This window comes from Microtus oregoni, unplaced genomic scaffold (assembly GCF_018167655.1).
Source record: "Microtus oregoni isolate MIOR12 unplaced genomic scaffold, Mior012 000005F_ref0000423, whole genome shotgun sequence".
Lineage (NCBI taxonomy): Eukaryota > Metazoa > Chordata > Mammalia > Rodentia > Cricetidae > Microtus > Microtus oregoni.
In genome coordinates, this window is record NW_024543064.1 from 41,567,960 (window position 1) to 41,592,964 (window position 25,005).

Sequence of the window (25,005 nt, forward strand, 5' to 3'; positions counted from 1 at the left end):
AGGGGAAATTCTGCCAGAAGCATCTTGAAGACAGACATGGTTTTGGAGCGTACAACACTTTGATTTCCTTGGGCTTTTACCAGTAGGTGGAACTGAAAGGTCCTGTTGAGTGTTAGGAGAAATCTTGTCCATTTTTTCACTCCTTTCAACCATTTTGTGAGTTTTACTTTCTCCACATCGGTCCTTCTCTGATGAATATGGAAAGGTATCTCATGAGTTTCATTTTTTATCTCCCTAGCCAGTACTGAACACCTATCTTCCTTGAGCAATTTAGATAAATTGGTTTTGCTAATGTTTTTTTGTACTTTGAGGCTGTTACCAGGTGTACTGAGGTCTTTGTGAAAATCTGAATCTTTTTTGAAGCACTTCTCTTAATTTATAGCAAGATTTTGTTTTTTTGCCTTAAGGTATACTTTGTCAAGATATGTAATACTTGGCTTTATAAATGTTGTCATCTTTATCTTTTCCTAGCCTTTTATTTCCAACATATCCAGCCTTATACTTTTACATGTGTCTCTCAATAGCAAAAAGATTTTTAAATTGTTTAAGGATGGTTCTTGGTTTTGGTTTGGTTTTTTGACAGGGTTTCTCTGTGTAGTCCTGGGACTCTCTCTGCAGACCAAGCTGGCCTCAAACTCTTGAGATCTGCCTGCCTCTGTCTCCTGAGTGCGGAGACTAAACACATACACCACTGTGCCTGGCTTTAAGATCTTCATTCATTCATTCTTTTCTATTCTTTGAGTGGTTATCCCTACACTACAATGCACCTCTTCTAACTATCGAAGCCTGCCACGCTGGTCATGGTAGCACAGGTTGGCAATCACGGCAGTTGCGAGCCGCTGGAGCTCCACAGCACACAGCGCAGAGTCTACCTCACCAACAGCCTACCTCTGGTCTTTCCCGACACTGTAAAGACCTGAGAGCGTTTCCACTCCCAAGTGCCGACTCACCTGTCTTTCTGAGTCTATACTAATTCTCTACATATTAGAAGCCTGCAAGACATTGTTTTCTAAATCAGTGCTCATGTTTCTCTGTTTCTCTTTTCCTCACCATCCTTCCATTTTTCTGAAGGGGAAAAAAGCTACTTCCTAAGAAAGCTTCTCATGTAAGAATTTCTCAGTTTTTGTCTGAAATGTCTTTATTTACCCCCACCATATTTGAAGGCAAATGCTGGATATGGGACCTGGAGATGTAGCTCGGTTGGTAGAGCACTTGCCTAACACACACGAAGCCTTAGGTTCAATCCTAGCACGACATAAACCCACCATGGTTTCAGGTGCCTGCGGTGGAGGCAAGCGGACAAGAAGCTGGAGGCCAACCTGAGCTACTTGTCTCAAAACAAACAAACAAAAACTGAATATAAAATACTAGGTTAATAAACTCCTTTCAGGATAATTTTCTATTCCAGAATTTTTATGGCTTTTTCAAATCTTGTTTGTATAAACAAAAATGAATTACATGAATTCTGTGTATATACATGGTTTCCAGTTCTCTACTGAATTGTAATTTCACCGAGGAATCTTAATTACTTTGGTATGTCTGACAGCTCTATTGGGAAACCCTCTGCATCTATATGGATCGCCTGTTGCTTTTGTTGGTTCTCACTAAAGTTGCCATCTTCCTGTGTCTGATTACTCTGAACCGGTGCTTGTGGGAATCAGTGGCAGGGAGCTGCTCTCCTCCAGAGGACAGTCACAGTTTCTGCTAGAACCTGGAGGGACTGGGAGAGATCATTTTAATTCAATTTAACTAGAGGTCTTGTTGCCCTTTTGAAAAAGGACAAAGTCCATTTTGAAGGCCTTGAGCCCCAAATCTTGTCTCCTATCCTGAGAGGCTCCTATCCTGAGGGACCCACTTCTACCCTCCACCTTGCTCATCAGTAAAGATAGACTTTTCAGAAGCCATGCTAGCAATGCATGACCTGGTCTCAAGCATAACTGGACACTTGATCCACTTGGACCAATTTCTTTCCATCAGGAATTCGGCTGACATTCAGAAACAGCTGGTCAGTTTCCATTACATGGAAACTCAGGAGCCAGAGGGCAGCTGAAGCAGAAGTAGAAAATCAGTCGGAGGGAAAGAAAAGAAAGCAGAGAACCACATGGAGATACTGAGTGTTCGAGTTCTTCAGGGGGCCTAGATGCAACCTATCCTTTGGCTCATTGATGTTTTCTGTGCCTTGTCCAGCCTACGCTGATTTGGGGTGGAAACTGTCTGGTAACTAAGAGCAATGATACTGTGAGAAAGGAACCAGTGGATTCAGAGACAAAAGAATAAATCAAGAGCCAACATAACTTCAAAAAGCCATCAAGGTAAAGATTTGTGACCAAGAAGCCACCTCCCAATTGTTTCTCAGTCGGTGATACCCCGTAGGCTTTCCCAAACCACGCTACCAGCAGGATCACTTCTGAGGAAAGCTCAACAGTATCCAGGAAAAGCTGTGGGCGCAAGCCAGATGGAACACGAGCACCCACTGACAAGCAGCAGCTACACAGCTGCTCAAACCCAGCAGAGTGGGCTAGCACCAGGACACCTAAGGACACTCCAGGAAGAGAGGCTGACAATCCAAATGAACTCTCCCTGCGTTTCAGGACTGCAGGTGAAAGTGTACTGAAGGCGGTGATGGAAACCAGGGAAGGAGTAGAGCATCTCATGTCCAAGGGGAGGCAAATCTGTGCTCAGCTTGATGTAATACCAACTAGGCCCAAAAAAAGAATGTCCAAACATTCAGTGTGTGGCAGAGAGGTGAGGGATCACACTGACATACACAAACTATGTGGGAAGTCAAAGCTCATTCTAAAGAGCTTGCTGCTCATTCAGAGGACCTGAGTTCAACTCCCAGCCACCTGTAGCACCAGCTCCAGGGGGTCCAGTGCCCTCTTCTGGCCTCCACCGGTATCTGTGTACACATGGCATATACTCACACAGATACACACACACAAATAAATTTTAAAAGAAAAAAGAAAAATTTGCAAAAAGCAAAAGTCAGGTAAAGGGAACAAGGATCAGTTCCTAACGGTTGTAAGAGTCTCATAACTGCTGTGACAGCAAGTTCTCACTGGGCACAGTGGCACATTCCTGTAGCCTCAGCTTACTTTTAAATGAGGGCAGAGGCCAGGCATGAAACTCACCTGTACAGAACCTGACACTGAGGAGGCTGAAGCAGGTGAATTACCATGGCTTGAGGCCGGCCCTGGCCACACAGAAGGCTCTGTCTACAAACTAATTAATTAGGCTAAAAGTCATAAAAATTAGAATGGTAATAAACAACTTGCTAAGCCTAGTTGGATTGGTAACTGATGAATATGTAAAGTGATTTGATTTAAAAGATGATTGAGAGTTGGAAGAGCAAGACACCTCTACCGCCCAGCTCCCTAGAGGTGAAGGTCAAACTAATTAAGTAAAGCCGACAGAAGGAACTGTTAGCTGGGGAATCAGGTCTGTTTAGAAACACTATTCTGGCAAGAGAAGAAACCTCTGTTAAGAGACAGCTTTCAGCACCTGCACTCTTTGTTTAGTTCTGTAAGAAAGCCAAGACAAAAAAAGGAGAGAGAGAGCACGCGCAGAATGCATGCTCTTTGAAAGTACTAGGAAACGCAGATCACCCAACAGACCAGCTGGTTAAGGGCAAAAGCTGGTTACTCAAAAAGTTAAATCCTGTGCAGGTTTTATACCAAAAACTCCGAGGCTAACCTGCAATGGCTAAGGAAACACAGAGATTCAGACTCCAATGAGCAGTCTCAGTTAAGAATTGTCATTTTATTCTTCAACCAATTCAGTATCAATGACATACAAAAGGATATAAACAGATTATCATAAATAGTAACAGGAAGACACACAAACACTCATGAAGAAATCCAGCACAGGATCCCAGTGTGCCTTCTCCATGTCTACTCTCCAGTATAAGGTTTATTCTACAAGCTTCCCACGACTCGGCAAAAGCAGCTTTGTGGTTCTCAAAGTCCCATTAGAGTCGCCAACACAGGTGCTGATAAAATCATGTTTGTACTCACAGCCAGAGGAAGGTTTTCAAAGACTGATTTTTCAGGCCATCATATCAGTAGACTTGTCATCAGGAAGCAACTTCACCAAAGGAAATGATTCTCTCCTCTCGGCCTCCCTCAGGTCCTCCTTTGTGCAGGAAGAAGGTGCCTTTTAAGAATACCCTCGCCCACCAACAGAGAATGGAGAAAAAGGCTGACCCCCTGCCACCTTCCAGATGCAATGCAGATCTGAAGGGAAGGGCAGTGTTGTGGTCTCTATCTCATACACAGCAAGCACATCCAGAAATATTCATACTGCTATCAAATACATTTTCACCCAGAAGACGTGGAAATGGGAAGAACCTAAACCGAACCAGACATTTTGTAGAAGTAAGTCAAAGTTTAAAGGAATCGCTCTCTTCTGTGAGTTACATGTGAGTTATGGAAACAGAAGATTAAGGGCTTGTCTCCTGAAATGCTGCCGTCAGAAGCAGTCAGGGAATATAAGAAGCTTATGGCTTTAATTCACAGAACACAACAGTTCCCCATTATCTAGCCATGCTTCTCTGGTCATCTCTAAGAAACTAACACACTGGAAATCCAACTTTCACACTGAAAAAAGCATCAAGCAACTTCATACACAAGGTCGAAGGATACTTTAAAAACCCCAAAACCTGACAATTGGGGAATTGTTCCGTAAGGAGTCTTTTAAGCCTAGCAGGGTTCATTTATAATTTGCCGTGTGCTGTTTGAAGGGGTGACAAGTTTTGGAGTTAAAATACACTACCATAAAGACATAATACGTCAGTGACAAAGGCTAGGCATACACATCACATTTCAGATTCATTCACAATACAGTGCTGACTTTAAAGGAAATCTTTTGAGGACACTAGAGGGAAAAGATAAGAGGAAAGGATTTGATTTATGAAGGAGGATTTAGTCCAAAGCTAGTCCAGTGAATATCTACCAGCAGGACCTCCAATGTTTTATCTCCAAAGAAATGATCTAATAAGTCATAAAATGAGCACATGCACATTTGGGACATACACGCTCCTGAGTACAGTGTGCCTCGGACATACTGGCTTCACTCGTCACTTGAGGACTGTGAGTTTCTGGCTTTAAAGATTGTCCTATTATATTTTAATTAGCCAGTTAACACGGCTGAGGCTGCTCCCTGTGTGAAGACAGACTAGACTTACAACATAATTTGATCTGGTAAAGACAAACAGTAGGGGAATGAGAAGTTTCCAAGATCTTCTTACAAAACCTTTTCCCTCATTTGAAAACCTCTGCCAATCGTCTAACGGTGTTTCAAAAAAGAAAGCAAAACTGGCTGGAAAATGCCCATATTCTCATCGTTTACTAGCATAAAACAAATGAATTCATAGATGTTGCTCAATTATTTCTCAAAAACCAAATGTGAATGTTTAATCGTGTAACTTAAGAACTCGATTTTTCCACATTCCTTTATATAGAGTTAGCATCTGTAAATTGAGACTCTTTTTTTGGACAATCATGCAAATTTAATTTGTCCCTGGAAACAAAAACACAACCTAACAGATTAACAAAATATGTCCTGTAGACAATATTTTTACTGTGAATTTTTCTCCACTGTTACCATTTTTATCCTTTAGTAAACAAACTAATCTTAAGTTTACGTATTTTGAGTTTACAAAGAGCTAAACTCTTAAAGCGATTAGGAAAGACTGTATCAAGTCACCCCACTTTAACTTCTGAGCTGGCTCCACTCTTTTCAAAAGTTAATTCTAAAAAAAAGTGAATAATTATTATCAAGTTATATGAGCGAGAGACAGCTCGGCTGCCATAGATGCTCCTGTAAAACTGAATGAAGATTTTATTATACCACACACACAAAAAGCATTTGGTACAGAAAAGGCAGTTTTCGGTTATTCTGCTAAGAATTTCTTTCCATGATTTCTCCCATTAAAGTATAGTTTTCAAAGCAAGCACCACGACAAAGGAAGCATCTAATTAGTCCATTTTCTTCTGATCCAAGAATGCTGAACATTTACTGTCCCATCTGTAGTTGTATCAGCAGGGTAATGAACACAGTTTATATTACTTAACTATTCTTTGAACTCCAAGAACTGTTGAAGTCTTTTCTGATGTTCTGCAGATGCTTGCACAGCACTAAATGAAACATAAATGCAAAGCATAAGCTTTATTTTACATTAAGCATATTAAGTGAACCACAGAGCACAGAGTCAATATTTTTCAAAACAATTAAAAATGAATAGAAATCTTCACTTATTTAGTACTTCTGAAAAGGCTGGATGAAAACCTTTTTCAATCTAATGAAGGCAAGGGCTTGCATCGGGCAATGGCATGTTTCTACCGTCTGAAAGACCAGAGCAAATTCAGACTGACAAGTGCAGGCATCGCTCTAACCTGCTCTACTATGGAACCTGCTGTGCAGAGTTCCAGGCCCTGCAGTAGATTTTCTGGATTTTATTATTTTATTCAAACCAGATTCAAACATTATCTTTGAATTGTGGAGTATTTGAATTGCCTTTAATATAAAATCCTTTAAACTAAAATGTTTGGTTAAAACACAATAGATTCCATTAATCGTTTTCAAAGGTAACAGCTTGGTGGCTTGGATTTATTTCTCCCTTTGAACATACACTATGTTATGGATGGGGACTCAGTTCTCCCTCACAAAAGCATGTTATCTTGGCAGAATGCAGGCAAATACACCCTACAACTAGTACACAACTTCTTTGTAAACTTTTGAACAAAAATTGAATATAACAAAAATGTTGATTTTTCTAGTTTTTTCTTGTTGTTTTGAAACAGAGTTTCTCTGTGTAACAGCTCTGGCTGTCCTGGAACTCACACTGTAGACCGGGCTGGCCCCAAACTCAGAGATCTGCCTGCTTCTCCCTCATGAATTAAAGATGTGTACTGCCACGACCAGTGGTTTTCTAGCTTCTTTTTTTTTTGGGGGGGGGGGGATCGAGACAGAGTGATAGGGTTTCTCTGTAGCTTTGGGACCTGTTCTGGTACTAGCTCTTATTGACCAGGCTGTCCTTGAACTCACTGCCTCTGCCTCCTGCCTGAGTGCTGGGATTAAAGGAGTGTGCCCATCACCACAACCGCCCAGCTTCTAGTTTTCATTAAGATTCCAGACACCTGAAGATCACCCTTTTCAGTACCAAAGAAGTCCTGTTTTAATGCCTTTGCTACAGATTATCCTACAATGCCTCTTTATCATCTCTGCTTCCTGATCCCCAAAGAAACTCCAATGGAGCCACTTCACTGTGAAAAATGCCACCTAGGGAGGTACTCATGAGGTGGCTGTCACTAACTAACCAAGATCTTGCCCCTTAACTCTCCCTCCACTAGAAGGTAGAGAGTTGTTCTAAGCTCTGCCACTCAAGTACAGTTTGATGCTATAAGCTGGAAGTGAACCAAATTTGCCTAATTATGAAACAATGGAGCTGGCTACAGTGGCTCACATCTGTGACCCCTGAAATCAGGAGGCAGAAGCAGGCAGAGCTCTAAGTTGGAGGCTGGCCTGGCCTACATAGCAAGCTCCAGGACAGACAGGTCTACATAGAAAGACCCTATCTCAAAAACCCAGCTTCCCTCATCTGTATCTGGTTCTCAGGGCAGAGCTCTGGGTGAACTCACACAGGTAATTACACAGGCATAACACATATTGATGCTGGGCTTTACATAGATAAATGATCCCATTTTTTTCCTCTATCAACAAAAAAACAAAGCAAAGTCGGAGCCTAATACCATCTACCGGTTCATCTACAGGGACCACATGACTCTCTAGTTAAGAGTGCAGACACTAGTCGGGCGGTGGTAGCGCACGCCTTTAATCCCAGCACTCGGGAGGCAGAGGCAGGCAGATCTCTGTGAGTTCGAGGCCAGCCTGGTCTACAAGAGCTAGTTCCAGGACAGGAACCAAAAGCTACGGAGAAACCCTGTCTCAAAAAATAAAAAAAAAAAAAAAGAGTGCAGACACTGCAGCTAGAACCAGAGTTAGCAAGATCTGGTCTGAATGCTGGCTCTATAACTGGCTACCTGGATGACCCAACCTTGGCTAACCTGCTTCAGGAACTTCCCCACAACGACAGACAGCAATCCTGTAACCAGACATAAACCCACATGTTTTCGCAACTCCAGAGCTAAGACTCTTCCTATTGTTCGGCTCTGTCCTAACTTTGCTCATCGGTGTCAGTGACATAAAATATAGCTTTCCTCAGAGGAAAGAGAAAAACAGAACTTCATCCTCAGAACTCTCAATCAGCCACCTACCTACCTTTCTTAGCTAATAAACTCTTATCTCCACCCCTGTGTGTCCACTTTGGCTGTCAGTAGACACACACACACACACACACACCTACTCATCTTCTATCACCAGTGAGGACATTGGGAGCACATCCTATATGCCAGCTCACATCCTAGAGGCAGACTAGTGCTGTAAATGGAAAGAGGGCAGATTTTGGGGGAAGGTGAGAAAGGGTTTCCCTGTGTAGTCCTGACTGTCCTGGAACTCACTGTAGACCATGCTGATCTTGAACTAAGAGATCCGCCTGCCTCTGCCTCTCAAATGTGGAATTAAAGATGTGCACCACCACCTGGCCTGAGAAGACAGAATTCTTGGAGCAAGTATGACCGCCTTTCAGATTCACATTCTGGTATAAATGTGCTATCTGACAAGACGTAACTGTTCTGTGCCTCCGCTGACACACCCATGTAATTAGGATAACCCCTGTCCCTCACAAAACTGTTTAGAAAAGAAACAAAAAGCTACAATCCATGCCATCATATTGGACAGCAAAGGTATGGAAGTTAATACATAATTTTTGTTTGCTTTTAAACAAATAAACGTCTCAATGATCATGGGTCATTTACAGTTCTTTTCTATTCTTACACAGAACCAACGTGTGCCAGGAATATTTGCTACTGCTACTCCCTTGTGCCGTGGAAGCAAAAGAAAACCAAAGCAGGCGGTATACAGTATTCTGTTACTGACTGCATACAGAAAGGCGGGACAACCTCTCATGCCCTCTAGAACTAATTACAATAAACACGGCTTAGTTAGGAAACCAGTATCCTTCATCCTGTCCAGCTAGAGCATTTCATGAGAGCGAAGCAGTAAACATCAATGAAAACTAACTATAAACAGGCCTGGCATTTGTGGTTTCTCTCTGGTTCAGTTTCTGAAGGTGTTGTGATCTGCCGGTGTTTTTCCAGCATGATTCACAAAGCGCCACAGCCTCATTTATGGAATATTCTGCTCACCCAACTACCCAAGTCTTAGTTTCCTGACCAAAATGTAAAAAGAGAATTATTTTTAATATGCTTTCTGGAAAGGCACTCAGTATTTTTTTTCTCCTTTAAGTATCTTTTGGTAACTTAAATGTATCAAATATATCATTCATATATTTGATTTGATTCATATATATATATATATATATTTGTTGCTTTTACAACTTTCTATCATTTGAAAGACATTCCCAAAGATAATCATAAACAAAAATTTTAAACATAAATACCAAGTCTATATGTAAGCTCTACTCTCAGAGAACCATCAAAGACCTATAAGAAAACTTTCAATCCGCAAGCCTTCTTGTAGCCAGCTCTCAGAACTCCTGAGATAAGCTATCAGAGTGGATCAGATGGGTAAACTTACTTCAGATGGTCACCAAACGTTGTAGCTATGCGGTAGATAGCAGTTTTCAGTGAGGCCCTGAAGGCAAATCTTAATGTTTTGTAGGAGGAGTCCACAAGGCTTCCTGAAATTCGGGGTGGTTTACTAGAAGCATGAGGCAGCTTGAAGTACTTGTCGACAGCCTAGACCAGGAAGAAAGAAAACACAGTTCGGATCATTGAGAAAGCCAGGGTAGGCGAGCCTTGAGATGTCGCAGTGGGTAAAGGCACTTGCTGTAAAGCTGCATGACCTAGGCTCACTGGAGATCACTCCCCAGGACCCACACAGGAGAGAAATGACTCCTACAAGTTGCGCTCTGACTTCCTCATGCCCTGTTCACACATATAAATGTAATAAATAAATGAATGAGTGAATAAAAATTTTAAAAGTTAAGTCAGTCTAACAAAATTTTTATTATAGATAATGTACACATCTACAAAGTCATGTATGTTCTTCAGTGAATCAGTCACAACACTTTGAAAACAGCTGTCCAGGACATCTCAGGTTTCCAGGGCCCAGCGAAGTCGCAAGACCCCATACTCTGCTTATCACTGGTGACGGGATGGCTTTAATCCTGATCTCAGCAAAAAGGACCAGAAGAAAGCCATGAGTATGCTACTTTTCTCTTTCTTTTTAATTCTAAATTAGGTTTTACAGTTCTAGAGGATGAGCGCCAGTGAGCAGTAGTAGTACATGGGACAAGAGAGCGTACACAGTGAAACTCATTTTATTTATGGTTGATACAATTAAAAAATGAAAGCGTAAAGTCTTTGAAAGGCCAAGAGCAAATAATTTAATTTTTTTTAAAGATTTATTTATTTATTATGTATAAACATTCTGCCTCCATGTATACCTGCACGCCAGAGGAGGATGCCAGATCCCACTACAGACGGTTGTTAGCCACCATGTGGTTGCTGGGAATCGAACTCAGGACCTCTGGAAGAGCAGTCAGTGCTCTTAACCACTGAGCCATCTCTCCAGCCCCCAAATAATTTAATTTTTAAAATTTATTTTTATTTTATGTGCATTTATTTTATTTTATACTTATTTTATGTTTTGCCCATATTTTTGTCTGTGTGAACTTGTTAGATCCTGGAGTTACAGTTGTTAGCTGCATTTGGATGCTGGGAATTAAATCTGGTCCCCTGGAAGAACAGTCAGTGCTCTTAACTGCCTCATTTCTCCAGCCCAAATAATATAATTTTAAGATAGCAGTTATTACAGTAAGAGGAGAGAGAAGCACAGCTGAAGGATGTTAGCCTACGGTGGCCAGAGTGCTCGGTAAGGAGGACGTCATGGGCCGGTACTCACAGCCACAGACAATCACCAGGACTGAAGTAACCCCAGCCATCGTGTTTTGAATTTCAAGAGCCCTTGTATGTCATCTTGTTGTTCTTTCTTATTTTAGCACCCTATTTTTGCTCAAGGATATGCTATCCCTTATTTCTGTGGATGCTGATGATAGTTCTTTGGTTTTTGTTGGGTATTTTTAATACTTTCTTCCCTTGGTCTCTATCAGCCATATTAGAGCCTCTCCTCAGAAAGCTGGAGCTGTTTGGCTCCTGAGTGCAAGTGGAACTTCCCAAGGAGCTGACTAAAGCTTCCCGGAGCTGACAGGCTTCCTGGAAGGTGATCAGCATGGACTCTGAGGTGAACGCCAGACTCAGTCATCTCAAGTCTTTATCCCTAGATCACCCCGAGAACAGTCGTCTACTATCCTGTGTGAAGGGCTGGGCCCCAATGTTCAGTGGAACTCACCTTGTGCACAGTCCAGGCCCACTTCTGGCCTCTAGAGGATGGCCATCAGGCTGGGGTGGGGAAGGAGCAAATAGCAGCAGAGAACCTAGGTCCTAACTGGTTGGTTTCTGAACCTCCTTTGGGTGCCTGACCTTGGTTGCAAAGGTAACAAGTGCCCGTCCCACTGCCAACTTAGGACCCGCCTCTGGGGTCTGCTACACCTATCAACATCTGCTTTCCAGCTCCACAAACTGAGCTGCTATTGATCCTGCCACTGCTTATGGATTATGTATTTTAACAACTCTTTTACCATACCCTAGGATTTTGGAAAAGGAACAAAATTTAATGCACATGTTGAATGTATCCTGGTAACTTCAAGCCCAATCATTTGTTCTTTCACAATGGTAACTTATAAGAACTATTTCCTAAGACTGGGCATAGTTCAAATACTTTTAGGCAGCATGGGAGGTGGTATTCAGAGAAACACTTGAGCAATATTAAATAACACTGAGTTATAATGGAGAGGTTATTCTCGTTATAATTTCCTCACACACTTGATTTCATGCTGTTTATACCAAGAAAAAACGGCCATCATCCTTTACAACCTGGATCCACTGAACTTGTGACTTTTACAGTCTACTTACATCACCTCCTGGATTCCATTCCTAGTACCATCCACACGTAAGCATGTATGTGCAGGCACTTGCACACGCACACACAGGCACACACAAGCCTTTAATACACCAACAGAAGAATGACATGATAATGTGAAATAACTATGCAAACTAAGTCAGAATATAGAGGTAGCAAACTCAATTTTTATCCCATATTTTACGGTTTTAGCCTAAAAGCAAAAACAATTCAGGGTGCTACTATACAATCCTGACAGTCCTGGAACTTGCTGTGTAGACCGAGCTGGCCTTGAACTCAGAGATCACCCACTTCTGCCTCTTGTTTGCCGCTAAGGCCTGGGCTCACACACCTGGCTCATTTTTCAGGATGTAAGATAAGATGCACCTGAAATGGGAAATACCCTCTGTAGGCGATTAGCTGCCCAACAGCGGCCATGCAAAATCTTGTCCGTAAGTGTCGATTTTTTTTTTTCAGGGTGAGGTTGAATATTTATTCAGGGGGCTATGAAGGGGGAAGGGAGAACGGGGGCAGAGAGAGAGAGAGAGAGACAGAGAGACAGAGAGAGACAGAGACAGAGAGAAGGAGAAGAAAAAATCCCTTAAGTGCTGATTTAAAATCTAAAGCATATCCCTAATAGGACCAAGTGCATCAAATAGTTCTAGCTATTGTGTTTGTAGATCAAAATACAATTATAGTTCAATTTCAGAATATTGAAGACATCACAGACATTTCCTTTGCAATATAATTACAAACAACTTCACTGTGAGGTTTATAAATACAAACCCACAAGACCCATACAAGGACTGCAATCACCTCATGATCGCCCCTTTTCTTTTCTGAACAACTGTATTATTTGCTAGGCTCTTGCAAATTATGTTAAGTTTGGTACACAAATATTATATAAGATGAAGGAAAACTATCATGTATCATCTTTGCAGAACAGATGACTACTTTATAAAACATTGTAAGACCAGAAAAAAATATAATGGGATGTTCTTCCTGTTGAGTGACTCGCTAGTGAGACTACCATATATATTCTCCATTTTTCTTAAAAATATATTGTTCTGGGGCTGGAGAGCATTGCCTCCTCTTCCAAAGGTCCTGAGTTCAATTCCCAGCAACCACATGGTGGCTCACAACCATCTGTAATGGGGTCTGCTGCCCTCTTCTGGCCTGCAGGCATACACACAAACAGAGTATTGTATACATAATAAATAAAGAAATATTTTGAAAAAAAAAATATATTGTTCTTGCCAGGTGGTGATGGCACACGCCTTTAATAGCAGCCCTCAGAAAGCAGAGGCAGGCAGATCTCCGTGAATTCGACACCAGCCTGGTATAAAGAGTGAGTTCCAGGATAGGCTCCAAAGCTACAGAGAAACCCTGTCTCAAAAATAAAATAAGATGAAAACAAAAACTATTCTAGACCTCACAATATAGTCCAGCAGGTAAAAGAACTTACAACCAAGCCTGATGAATGAGTGCAGTTCTCAGGACTACATGGTTAAAGTGGCATAGACACCTCATATACGTACACAAAAAGTGCAATAAATTTCCTAAAATATAAATTGTTCTAGAGCCAGGAATAGTGACACAAGTTTATAATTGTGTAGACAGGTGGACTCCTGGAACTCAATGGTCATTCATGCCAACAAAGAACCCGTATCAAAAAGAAAGTTGAGGATATCCTCTGGCCTCTACAGTGTAAACATATCACTCACTCACTCACTGACACACACACACACACACACACAGAGAGAGAGAGAGAGAGAGAGAACACCATTCTGTCTGAAGTCTTTTTCATGTCTAAAATGACACATATGACATGGTGTACTTGTGCAGGTCAGAGGACAGCCTCAGGTGTCAGACCACACCTTCCACCTGAAGACAGTTGTTACTGTAAATGCTAAGTCAGATGGCCAAGGGACTTTCAGGAATGTTCCTGTCCCTGCCTCCCATCTTCTCATAATCAGACTGAGATTAAAGATGCAGACTGAGGCTGGAGAGATAGCTCAGCAGTTGGCAAGCACTAGTTGCTCTTCCAGGACCAACGTATAATTCCACACCCATACAGCAGTTCATAACCTCCAGTTCCAGGAGTTAACACCCGCTTCTGGCTTCTGCAGACACCAAGTATACAAATGGTATACAGACATAGATGCAGGCAAAACACCCATACACACAGAATCATTTCTTAGTAATAATGAAGAAAGTGATGTGCACTACCATGCTCAGCTTTACACGGGCTCTCAGGATCTGAACCAGGCCCACATGCTTACACAGCAAGTGCTTTACCCACTGAGCCATCTCCCCAGACCTGTCTGTCATTCCTGGAGAGGGTCTTTCTATGCTTCGGAAGCCCATCCGTAGCTCATGAGTGGTGCTGGCTGGCCTCAAACCAGCATTTCTCCTGCATCAGCTGCCCAAGTGGTAAGATTACAGGCTGCACCTGCATGCCTGCTTTCCAATTCGTATAAGACCAGTGTCATCAAAACCATGAGATTTCAGAGCCATGCTGCCAAACCCAACAGCCACTAGTCAGCCATAGCTGCCGAGAACTTGGCTATGACAGCACGAAATTGAGATAAGCTGTACCATGAGCAACACATGAGATTTCCAAAGGAAGTGTGGAAAAAAAAGAACACAAAATACCTGCCAGAGAGTTGTGCCACACATCTGTAATCCCAGCATTCAGGAGGCAGAGACACGCAGATCTCTGAGAGTTCAAGGCCAACCTGATCTACAAATCGAGTTCCAGGACAGCCAGAGCTATGACACAAAGAAACCCTGTCTCAAAAAACCAAAATAAATAATAAAAAACCCACACAAAAACAAATTTATCCTGATTACAATAAAATGACTGAGCTAAGTAAAATAAATTAACACCAGTTTCCATTATTAACAACTACAGCCTGTTTATGTAACTACTAGCAAATGTAACCTTACAGAGATGAGCTACTCCTGCCTGGCTCTGCACTCTTCTGGTCTGTCTAAGTAACTGCTGCAATAGAGTGGCACTATCCTCTGCCATTCTCAACACAAGGTTTTGGCTGCTGTTTCTGAAAAGAAAGAAAATTCTTTATTCAGGATAAGAGAGATGGCTCAGCAATTACAAACACTAGCTGTTCTTGGAGAGGACTGAGGTTGGTTCTCAGCACCGCATAGCAACTCACAATCACCTGTTACCCCAATTCTAGGTGCTCCAGTGTCCTCTTCTGGCCTACATGGTGCTCATATACTCATGTAGGTAAAACATTCATACACATTTAAAAAAAAAACTCTAAAAATTTGGGGCTTTTTGTTTGTCTGTGAGACATGTGATACTGGCTATGCTGGAACTTGCTATCTAGACCCTGCCTGCCTCTGCCTCCCATGTGATGGGACTAAAGAGATGCACAGCACACTCAGCTAAAGAACTTTGTAAAAGCCATGGGAAAAAAAGCATATTCAACAAATGGTGCTAGCATAACTGGATATCAACACGCAGAAGAATGAAAATAAGACCCATATCTATCACCATGCACAAAATTCAAATCCAAATGGATCAAGGACCTCAACATAAAGCCAACCACACTGAACCTCATAGAAGAGAAAGTGGGAAGTACACTTGAATGCATTGGCACAGGAGATCACTTCCTAAATATAACCCCAGTAGCCCAGACACTGAGAAAAACAATTAACAAATGGAACCTCCTGAAACTGAAAAGCTTCTGTAAAGCAAAGGACACAGTCAACAAGACAAAATGGCAGCCTACAGAATGGGAAAAGATCTTCACCAAACCCACATCGGATAGAGAGCTGATCTCCAAAATATACAAAGAACTCAAGAAATTGGTCATCAAAACAACAAATAATCCAATTTAAAAAATGGAATACAGACCTAAATAGAGAACCCCCAACAGAGGAATCTAAAAGGGCTGAAAGACACTTAAGGAAATGCTCAACATCCTTAGTCATCAAAGAAATGCAAATCAAAACAACTATGAGATTCCATCTTACACCTATAAGAATGGCCAAAATCAAAAACACTGATGGCAACTTATAGTGGAGAGGCTGTGGGGAAAAGGGAACACTCCTGCATTGCTGGTGGGAGTGCAAATTGGTACAGCCCCTTTGGCTATAAGTATGGCGATTTCTCAGAAAATTAGGAAATAACTTTCCTCAAGACCCAGTAATACCACTTTTGAGTTTATATCCAAAGGATGCTCAATTGTGCCACAAGGACATGTGCTCAACTATGTTCATAGCAAATTGTTTGTCATAGCCAGAACCTGGGAACAATCTAAATACCCCTCAGTCAAAGAATGGATAAGAAAAATGTGGTACATTTACACAATGGAGTACTACAGAGCAGAAAAAACATCGACAGCTTGAATTTTGCAGGAAAATGGATGGAGCTAGTAGAAAACATCATTTGAGTGAGGTAACCCAGACACAGAAAGACAATTATCACATGTACTCACTCATAGGTGGTTTTTAAACGTAAAGCATAGAAAACCAGACTACAAACCACAATCCCAAAGAAAGAAAGAAAGAAACAAACAAACAAAAAACTCTGAAAACTAAAATTTTTTACCACTCCTTTGGTGGCAGAAACTGACCTGAACTTACCTCGTGTGGCAGAAAACCCTGACCCGAGCTGACACAGGTTATTTATAGTCCTCATTCCACACCCCACCCACTACACGTGCTCAGCTACTTCATGGGAGGAAAAAACACTTAGTTTTCTTCTTAGGGGATCTACCTCAGACACTGTAAGGAAGGTAATATAGTATGTTTAACCCTAAAATGGCACACTTCAAAGGAATTTTAGAGGCCGGAGAGATGAGCAGAGCTTGATTCACAGAATCAACACAGCAGCTCACAACTGTCTGAAACTCCAGCTCCAGGAGATTCTATACAGACATACATGCAGGCAAACCACCACTGCACATAAAATAAAAATAATGATTAAAAAAAAGAATTCTTAATCTAAATTCTAAAATATATAATATGGCTTGGGATACCATAGTATCTTAGACCTGTATTCTACCTATGGGAAGTCAAACTAGATTCCTCCTTTTAACAATAGGTATGTTTTCTTTAAGTAATTAAGCTAAAAGGAATGACTTAAACTACTAAATAGATAAAAGCTCAAGTGACTAAGGAGGGCTAGAACAATGAAGAATGTGGTGAGGAGCGACTACAGTCAAATGTATGAAGGTGGCTTAGCAGCAGGTTCAGCACAGACAACTGTGGTTCACAACAACCAACGCGCTACCTACAGTTAGAACTAAACTTTCGTCAGCCATGACTCGCATGAGCATCCACTGAGCACGTCTTTTATGCACTGAACATGGTCCTTGCTCTCCACTCAGATGACTACGAGTATCTCTGATGAAGAAGAGTGAGCAGTAACACCTAGAACAACATCCTTAGAGAAAAGTTTAAAGCTGCTTACACTTTGGGCCTAAGGAAGCCTACAGAGAGGCTACTATTTTGAAAGTAACTGCCCACTTAATTTCCACACGGTTGTACATGAGCTAAATGTCTCCAAGAGGACAAAAGGGCCTTGGACTGAAAAGCACTCTTAGTACTGACTTGGCTAAAATATGACTACAATTACTGTGTGCCAGCACCTGAGGGAGTGCTTCAAAAGTGTCATCTCAAATAACAATGTGCTATAGCAGTTAACAAGCTATGCTCACACCAAACCATACTCTCAGCTCCTCAATAAACCATTCTAGACCCCTTATAGTTATTTCTGATAATCCTCATGATTATGTAAAGTACAGAAATAGGAATATCACAATCTAAAATTTAGAAGTCCAAAATATTTTGAAATCCTGAAATGCTCCAAAATGGATTTGGGGCTATTTCAGATTAGAGACCCTCAACCACTAAAGTCTATCCAAATATTCTGAAATCTGAAAATCTCAACCTCAGGCGGCATTCCTCAGCCACTGTCTACCTTGTTTCATGGGGGTGTGGGGGGGCTCTCAAGCGGAGTTAGGAGGACCAGTGAGCCCCAGGATGTCATCTTTGGACTAAAAAGCACCACTGGCTGTTCTGTGGTGGCTGAGGATCAAGTTCACACGCTCACACTTGTGTGAGAAGCACTTTACTGACTGAACTATTTCCCCTCCAGAACCTGAAACCCTTTCAGTACCAAGCATTTCAAAAGTGAGAACTGACATGAACAAGGCACTGATCTCAGAAAGCAGTGAACTCTGGATATGAATGTGGAGCTGTCCCATGCTGTGTCTCCTAGACTGCTTCCTTATAGCAGTCTCTATACCAAAGGTTCTTGGGAATTTAGAGAAAAATGTTCTTTTTAATTCAAAGCACTTTTCCATAGAGAGCCCTGTCCTCCAGCAGAGGAGTGACGACAGCACAGTGGTGGGCACAAACTGAGTGGCTGAGCCCTATGCAGGGGTGGTCCATTTCACCATCCACACCTCGGGAACTACTCACATCATCCAGATATGTACCCTGGGATACACCAGTCCTAAAATGTATCCTTTATACATTTCCTAATTTCTAACATGGATTTGGAACCTCTAATTATTAATGGAGTCTTGTCTTTGGTTTTGTTTTCCTGAGACAAGAGTTTCTCTGTGTAGCCTGGCTATCATGGAACTCATTCTGTAGACTGTCCTAGAACTCAAGAGATTCCCCTGCCTCTGCTTCCCAAGTGCTGGGATTAAAGGTGTACACCACTCCCACCCAGATAATGCAATCTTAAATGCAAAGAAATGCAAAAAACATCTTTTCCAATAAAACCCAACTATGTTTGAGTCCAGATCTGACACTCTGGCACTTGTCTTAAGAAAAGAAGTGAAGAAATGTATACCTCTGCCAAGCCTTCAAGAGGGAATCTGATATGTTGAGTCCTAAGCCCAGCTGCCAATTCTGACTCAACCACTTACTGGGTATGATCTTGATTGAATAAATCATAGCAATATGTCTTTCAAGAGGAATTCAGTCGTGCAAAACAAGCCCTGTTTCAACTTCCCAAGCTGTTACAAACATTTTCATAAAGCATTTCTTTTTGGAGTATTACACACAAGTTAGGACAAACTGCATAAGATCCTAGAGAAATGAGATATACACCCTCCTGGTGAAAACTCTCTGGGCCTTTATGAAACTGACATTTCCACTGTCAACTTGATTGGATTAATGATCACCTAGGTGACACACCTCTGTGTGTGTATCTGGGAGGGATTTCCAGAGGTTTAACTGAGGAAGGATGACTCGCCTTGAATGTGGGTGGCACCATCCCAGAGACACAGTCATGTTCAGACTAAATAAAGAGGACAAAGCGACTAACAAATGACCACTGGCGTTCTCTTTTGCTTTTTGGTTTGTACCATGGGCAAAGCTGCTCCCACCACCATGCCTTCTTTGCCAAGATGGACTGTGTGCCTCTGAACCCAAGCAACCCCTTCCTCCCTTTAAGTCGCTGTTTGTCAGAGTCACAGTAATAAGAAAATTAACTAATATACCTTCAAACTTAAAGCTCTGGCCTGCAAGAATGTATATTTTTCCACCTTTATTTCTTCCCAACTTTTTTGTCTTGAAGGAAGCCATTGGCCACTTTAATCCATTTCTTTTTCTTTTTCTTTCTTTTTTTTTTTTTTAGTAATTTTACTTTATTTTATGTGCATTGGTGTGAAGAAGTCAGATCCCCTGGAACTGGAATTACAGACAGTTGTGAGCTGCCATGTGGGTACTAGGAACTGAACCTGGGTCCTCTGGAAGAACAGCCAGTGCTCTTAACTGCTGAGCTACCTCTCTAGCCCCCCCTTAAATTCATTTCTATGCCTCATTTCCAAAACTATCTTAGTTTAGGGACAGCAAGATGGATCGATGGGTTAAGGTACTTGCTATCAACCTTGTTGAACTTAATTTGGTACCTGGGACCCATATGGTAGCAGAAAAACAACTCCTGCAAATTGTCTTCTGACCTGCATCATACAGGCACGTATGCAAGCATGTATAAATACACATACTCAAACGTAAGACCCCCCCCATCTTAGTTACATTCTGTCACCATTCTGCATTTCTATGAATAGAATCCTTATAACAGTAACTAGGTTTTGCTGTTGTTTTTGTTTGTTTTTGTTTTGTTTTTCAAGAAGGAATTAATCTGTGTAGCCCTCCCTGACTGTCCTGGAATTTGCTCTGTAGACCAGGCTGGCCTCAAACTCACAGAGATCTACCTGGCTCTGCCTCCTGAATACTGAGATTAAAGGTGTCCCACCACCACCCAACTTCAGTAATCAGTTCTTGGTGTGGCTCTGTTTTAGCCTGCAAGCTTCTGTTGAAAAAGAATCATGTGTGTCTTTTCTACTCTGTATGTCATTACATGGTAACTCCTAGATAGTTAAGTATCTGTTAGATAAAAAGATCTGTGAATGGAATAAATTTTAATGTCTAAAATCAAAATATAACTTGCAGAAGATGAGGCAAAAAGACTATAGGACTGACCTCCTGTATCAAAGTGACACTGTCTTTTCAGAATGAGGCTCTCTGAGACTGTTAATGTACCATGCTCTCCAGATGAACCAGACCGGGAGCTTGATGGTGCAAGTGGTCACACAGTGTGAAGAAATACAGTCTAGACACACAACTGTCCACTGACTCTTCTCCCCCGCTACTGGGGAATGTAGCTCAGGGATTTGAACATACTAAACAAGTGCTCTACCACTGAGCTAATCCTCAGCCCTCTTGATACTCTTATTTTGATAGGGTCTCATTAAGCTGCCCAGGCCAATCTTGAATTCATTTTATAGCTTAGGTGAGCAATAAAAGTTGCAGTTCTCCTATCTCATCCTCCCAAAGAACTGAGATTTTGTGCCTGCACCAATAGGCCCAATTTGACCAAAAAGAAGAAGAAAGAAGGAAGGAGGAAGAAAAAGGAAGAAGAAGGAAGGAGAAGAAAGAAGAGAAGGAGGAGCAGGAGAAGAAGGAAAAAGAAAGACGAAAAAAGAAGACGGGAGGAAGAAGGAGGAAGAAGACAAAAAAAGAAGGAGGAGGAGGAAGAGGAAGACGACGATAAAGATGGTATTTTTTTTTTAATTTTATTTTTTTTATTGAGAAAAGGAAAAAAAAGTATCTGCCTCCTCCCAGCCTCCCATTTCCCTCCCCCTCCTCCCCCCTTTCTCCCCCTCCCCCCCCACTCCTCTCCCCCTCCCTCTCCAGTCCAAAGAGCAGTCAGGGTTCCCTGCCCTGTGGAAAGTCCAAGGTCTGCCCCCCTCCGTCCATGTCTAGGAAGGTGAACATCCAAACTGGCTAGGCTCCCACAAAGCCAGAACATGAAGTAGGGTCAAAACCCAGTGCCATTGTCCTTGGCTTCTCATCAGCCCTCATTGTTCACCATGTTCAGAGAGTCCGGATTTATCCCATGCTTTTTCAGTCACAGCCCAGCTGGCCTTGGTGAGCTCCCAATAGATCAGCCCCATTTTCTCAGTGGGTGGGTGCACCCCTCGTGGTAAAGATGGAATTTTTTAAAGGCAGGATGTCACTATGTAGTCTTGGCTGTTCTGGAACTTGCTATACAGACTAGGCTGCCCTTGAACTCTACCTCCAGAGTGCTGGGATTAAAAATGTACACCATCATGCCTGGCATCAAAATAGTTCAATGGTGTATTTTATATTATACATTACCATAACTTAAAAATTTTATAATTAATAAATATTCATCTTGGCCTATAACATTTTACCTCTAAGGACCCCTTTCAAAGACAGCAACAAAATGACTGAATTTCAACAAGAAGACTATACCCATTGATAACAAATTACCATGAACTCAGTAATGCTCTCATAGGAATTTCTATTTTAACTAACCAAAACTGCATACAAAAACCTCTGGGAAACAACTGAGTATGTTAGGATACATGTTAACTAATTCAGATGGCAAGGATGTGTATGAACTTGTGAGTCACTTGAAGTAACCGCAACCTAGAAGGATGGTGTGGCCACCAGCAGGATGCTGGGTACCCATCTCTCCACTCCTTGCCCTCTGGATAGCTGGAAGAGTGAGAGCCTCCCCATCCTTTTCATTTGGCCTTTAATGATTCATAGCTAAATGACTGATACTATTGACTGTGAGAAGTTAACAATGCCACACATACCTCCCTTAGTAAGAGCCAGAAGCTGATACTACACAACTTGCCTTACATTACAGAGACACTTAGAAATTGCTCTTTAGTATGAACAACTATCCCTTCAAGATCACAGAACATAAAATAGAACTAAGATGACTCACATAACATCTCTGCCTCCTCAAAGTAAAGAAGCAGTCATTATAATCAGCCCACTGCATCAGAAGTGCCACTCAATTCAAGGCCCTGAAGAGATGACGTCACTCATTTAGCCAGCAAACAAGCAAATCAACAGGCATTCAACAAGTATTCTAATAATAAGCACCTATCACTTGCCAGGTATCACATGCTAGGAGTATGAAAACGAGACAACATCAATCCCAGCCTTTATTCTGACTTGGCGTCTTGGCATGGGAATTACAAAGTGGAGACAGAAGAAATATGAAAAGCATGTTTTAGACAAAAATAAATAAATAAATATAACAGAAAATAACAGTCATGTAAGAAAGGAAGTCATCCTTGAAGAACGGTCGTTCTATAGCAGATGGCTCAAGGTGGAAGGGCAGAATCTAGTGTCAAAATGAGAGGGATCCCAGGTGAGAAGCTGAAGTAATAATGCAGGGCCTGAAGAAAAGTTGGGTCAGGAATGATGGTTAAAGAATTGATGGGTAGCAGACATAGGAATTTTGCAGTGTGGGAAGGGACTTAAAAATACAAAGATCTAGTACTAAAGCAGTTAAAGCATCAAACTAGGCCTAACCTAGAAAGGAAAATAAGCTGAAAGGCAACGAGAGGGCAAGGAACCAGAGGAAGACGGCTGTGCTCAGAGTAAGGGCTCCCTCCCAAAGCTCTAAATTAAAATTTAGCATTGGCTTTAATTATAGGGACATCAAGTCACAGTAACTCGCAGTTTCTGTATCAAATCTGAGTCCCGCTGTTGCAGTTATCCTGAAATACCATTCATCTTATTACTGCTTCAAATGACGACAAAACGCTAACTCACGGACAGAACACCTACTCAATGAAACAATCAGAAAGCACACAGCGCTACAGCATAAACTCCTATCTTGATAATTACAACGCAATATAATTCTTTCCTTTCTAACTCTATGAACTTTGAGGACATTCTTGGACTGGTCAGATGGCTCAGCAGGCAGGAGTGTTTGGGTGCAGGCGGAGACTCTCCGTGAGTACGACAGAAAGACTGTCTGTAATACACGAGACTCACAAAGGAAGTGTCCTCTGATTCTCAACTGCACAGCACGGCTTCTTTGCCTCTTTCTGTTCCACCTTTCAACAGTATTTTCCATCTCAACTCCTTTGTTTTCAAGGAAAGGACTGAGATTTGACAAATCTGGGATTTTCATCCTCCCACCCAAATATACGAGTAACTGCAACCCACATAAATAGACTGGTCTCCAAGTAAACTCTGAAGAGTAGGGATTCTGACAGTGGGGGAGGGGTGAGCAGTGTAGCTGCAGCACAGAACACTGGTGGGCAGTGAGAGATCTGTGCAGTCAGTGAGGTCATCTAGTGCACTTGTGGCAGCATTTACTCAATTACAATGGGTTCCAGTTGGCACGTTCTAAGGAAATTAAACAAAAAAAATATTAAGATACGTTGCATACTTAAAGTTAAGTACTGTGCCAAGAATCTTGTTCCTATTACACACATACACATATAAGTTGTACATAACATACTATAGATCATGAGCCAAAAAGTTTCAAGAATAGAATCATTCTCTCAAGAATCCTAAGTGGGATTCCCAGGACACGATGCCAGACAGGGTCAAAGACGAGGGATGTGAATCTGCTACTCTCCTTGAGGCCTCTCCACTGTCAATACCATGCAGTTAGCCTGCGTTCAGGATCTAGCTCTGCCATCTCTGAAGTTTGTGTGTAAACTCAGACATGCGTTACTGTACAAGTGAGTCTCCCATATGTGTTCAGAGCTATCACTGACTTCACAAGATAGAAATGAAGATGTCTGAGGACAGAAAACATGCCCGAGTCTCTGCTGCCCTGCTGTACATTTAAGCACTGCTGGACTGAGAGTGGGTGGTGCATAACTTGGATGGCAAGGGCAACAGGATTAGGACTTTATCGGGACATGTGTGCTACCTAATGAGACCCTATCTCAAAAGCCCCCACACCACACCCCAAAAAAACTCAAACAAAATATTCAAAGCAACAACAGTAATAAAAAGGGGGGGAAAAAAATCACTGGTTTTATTATGACTTCTTAAGTGGTGATATGAACTACATTTTAAACAACACACTGTGGAGCAAGCTTTTCCCTCCTTTCCAAAAAGGTTCCCAAGACGGAAAAATGCCAACAGTTGTTACTCTTCAGGCCCAGCTAAGCAGCTCCTACAAAGAGCCTACTGCACCCAAACACTATTTCTAAAACCCCCAAGCTCTCTGTTTATACTTCCCATGGCCACAATAACAAAAGGTAGCACAAAACAAATCATTTAGATTAAGAAAGAAAGGGCTAGCTGTGGTGGCGCTTGACTTTAATCCCAGCACTGAGGAGGCAGAGAGGTGGATCTCTATGAGAACTGGTTGCCAGGAACACAGAGTGAGATCCTGCCTCAAAACCAAAACAAAACAAAAAATGTAAAATAGAACAAAAAAGAAAGGAAGCCTTCTGGGCACAGCTCTCAGAAGCAAAGTTTGAGGCCAGGAAATTCAAGACTACATAGCAAGAAAAAGAAGTAAGAAGGAAGAATGGGAAGGAGGGAAGAGGGGAGGAAGCCTGCTGGAAATCAGGAAATATGGTTTTGTTGTTTCTGCCTTCCTGTAAGTACAGGACTAAAAAGGCCTGTGGTGAAAACCAACTACCACACCTTGAGATGGACACCCAGTGGCCTTAGCTG

General features: G+C 41.9%; 1 protein-coding gene across 4 annotated transcripts in view; it reads right to left on the minus strand.

Annotated features, from left to right (window-relative positions):
• Nucleotides 1-3,740: 3,740 nt before the first annotated feature.
• Ndc1 (NDC1 transmembrane nucleoporin) overlaps nt 3,741-25,005 on the minus strand; it is a 52,302-nt gene continuing 31,037 nt past the window's right edge. For all 4 annotated transcript variants that reach the window (XM_041652596.1, XM_041652595.1, XM_041652594.1 and 1 more), the window contains 2 exons: nt 9,655-9,815; nt 3,741-6,134 (listed from right to left, as the gene is read on the minus strand). In XM_041652596.1, the coding sequence (XP_041508530.1) occupies nt 6,071-6,134; nt 9,655-9,815 (225 nt within the window). In that variant the 3' untranslated portion in view covers nt 3,741-6,070. The remainder of the gene's footprint in view (nt 6,135-9,654; nt 9,816-25,005) is intronic.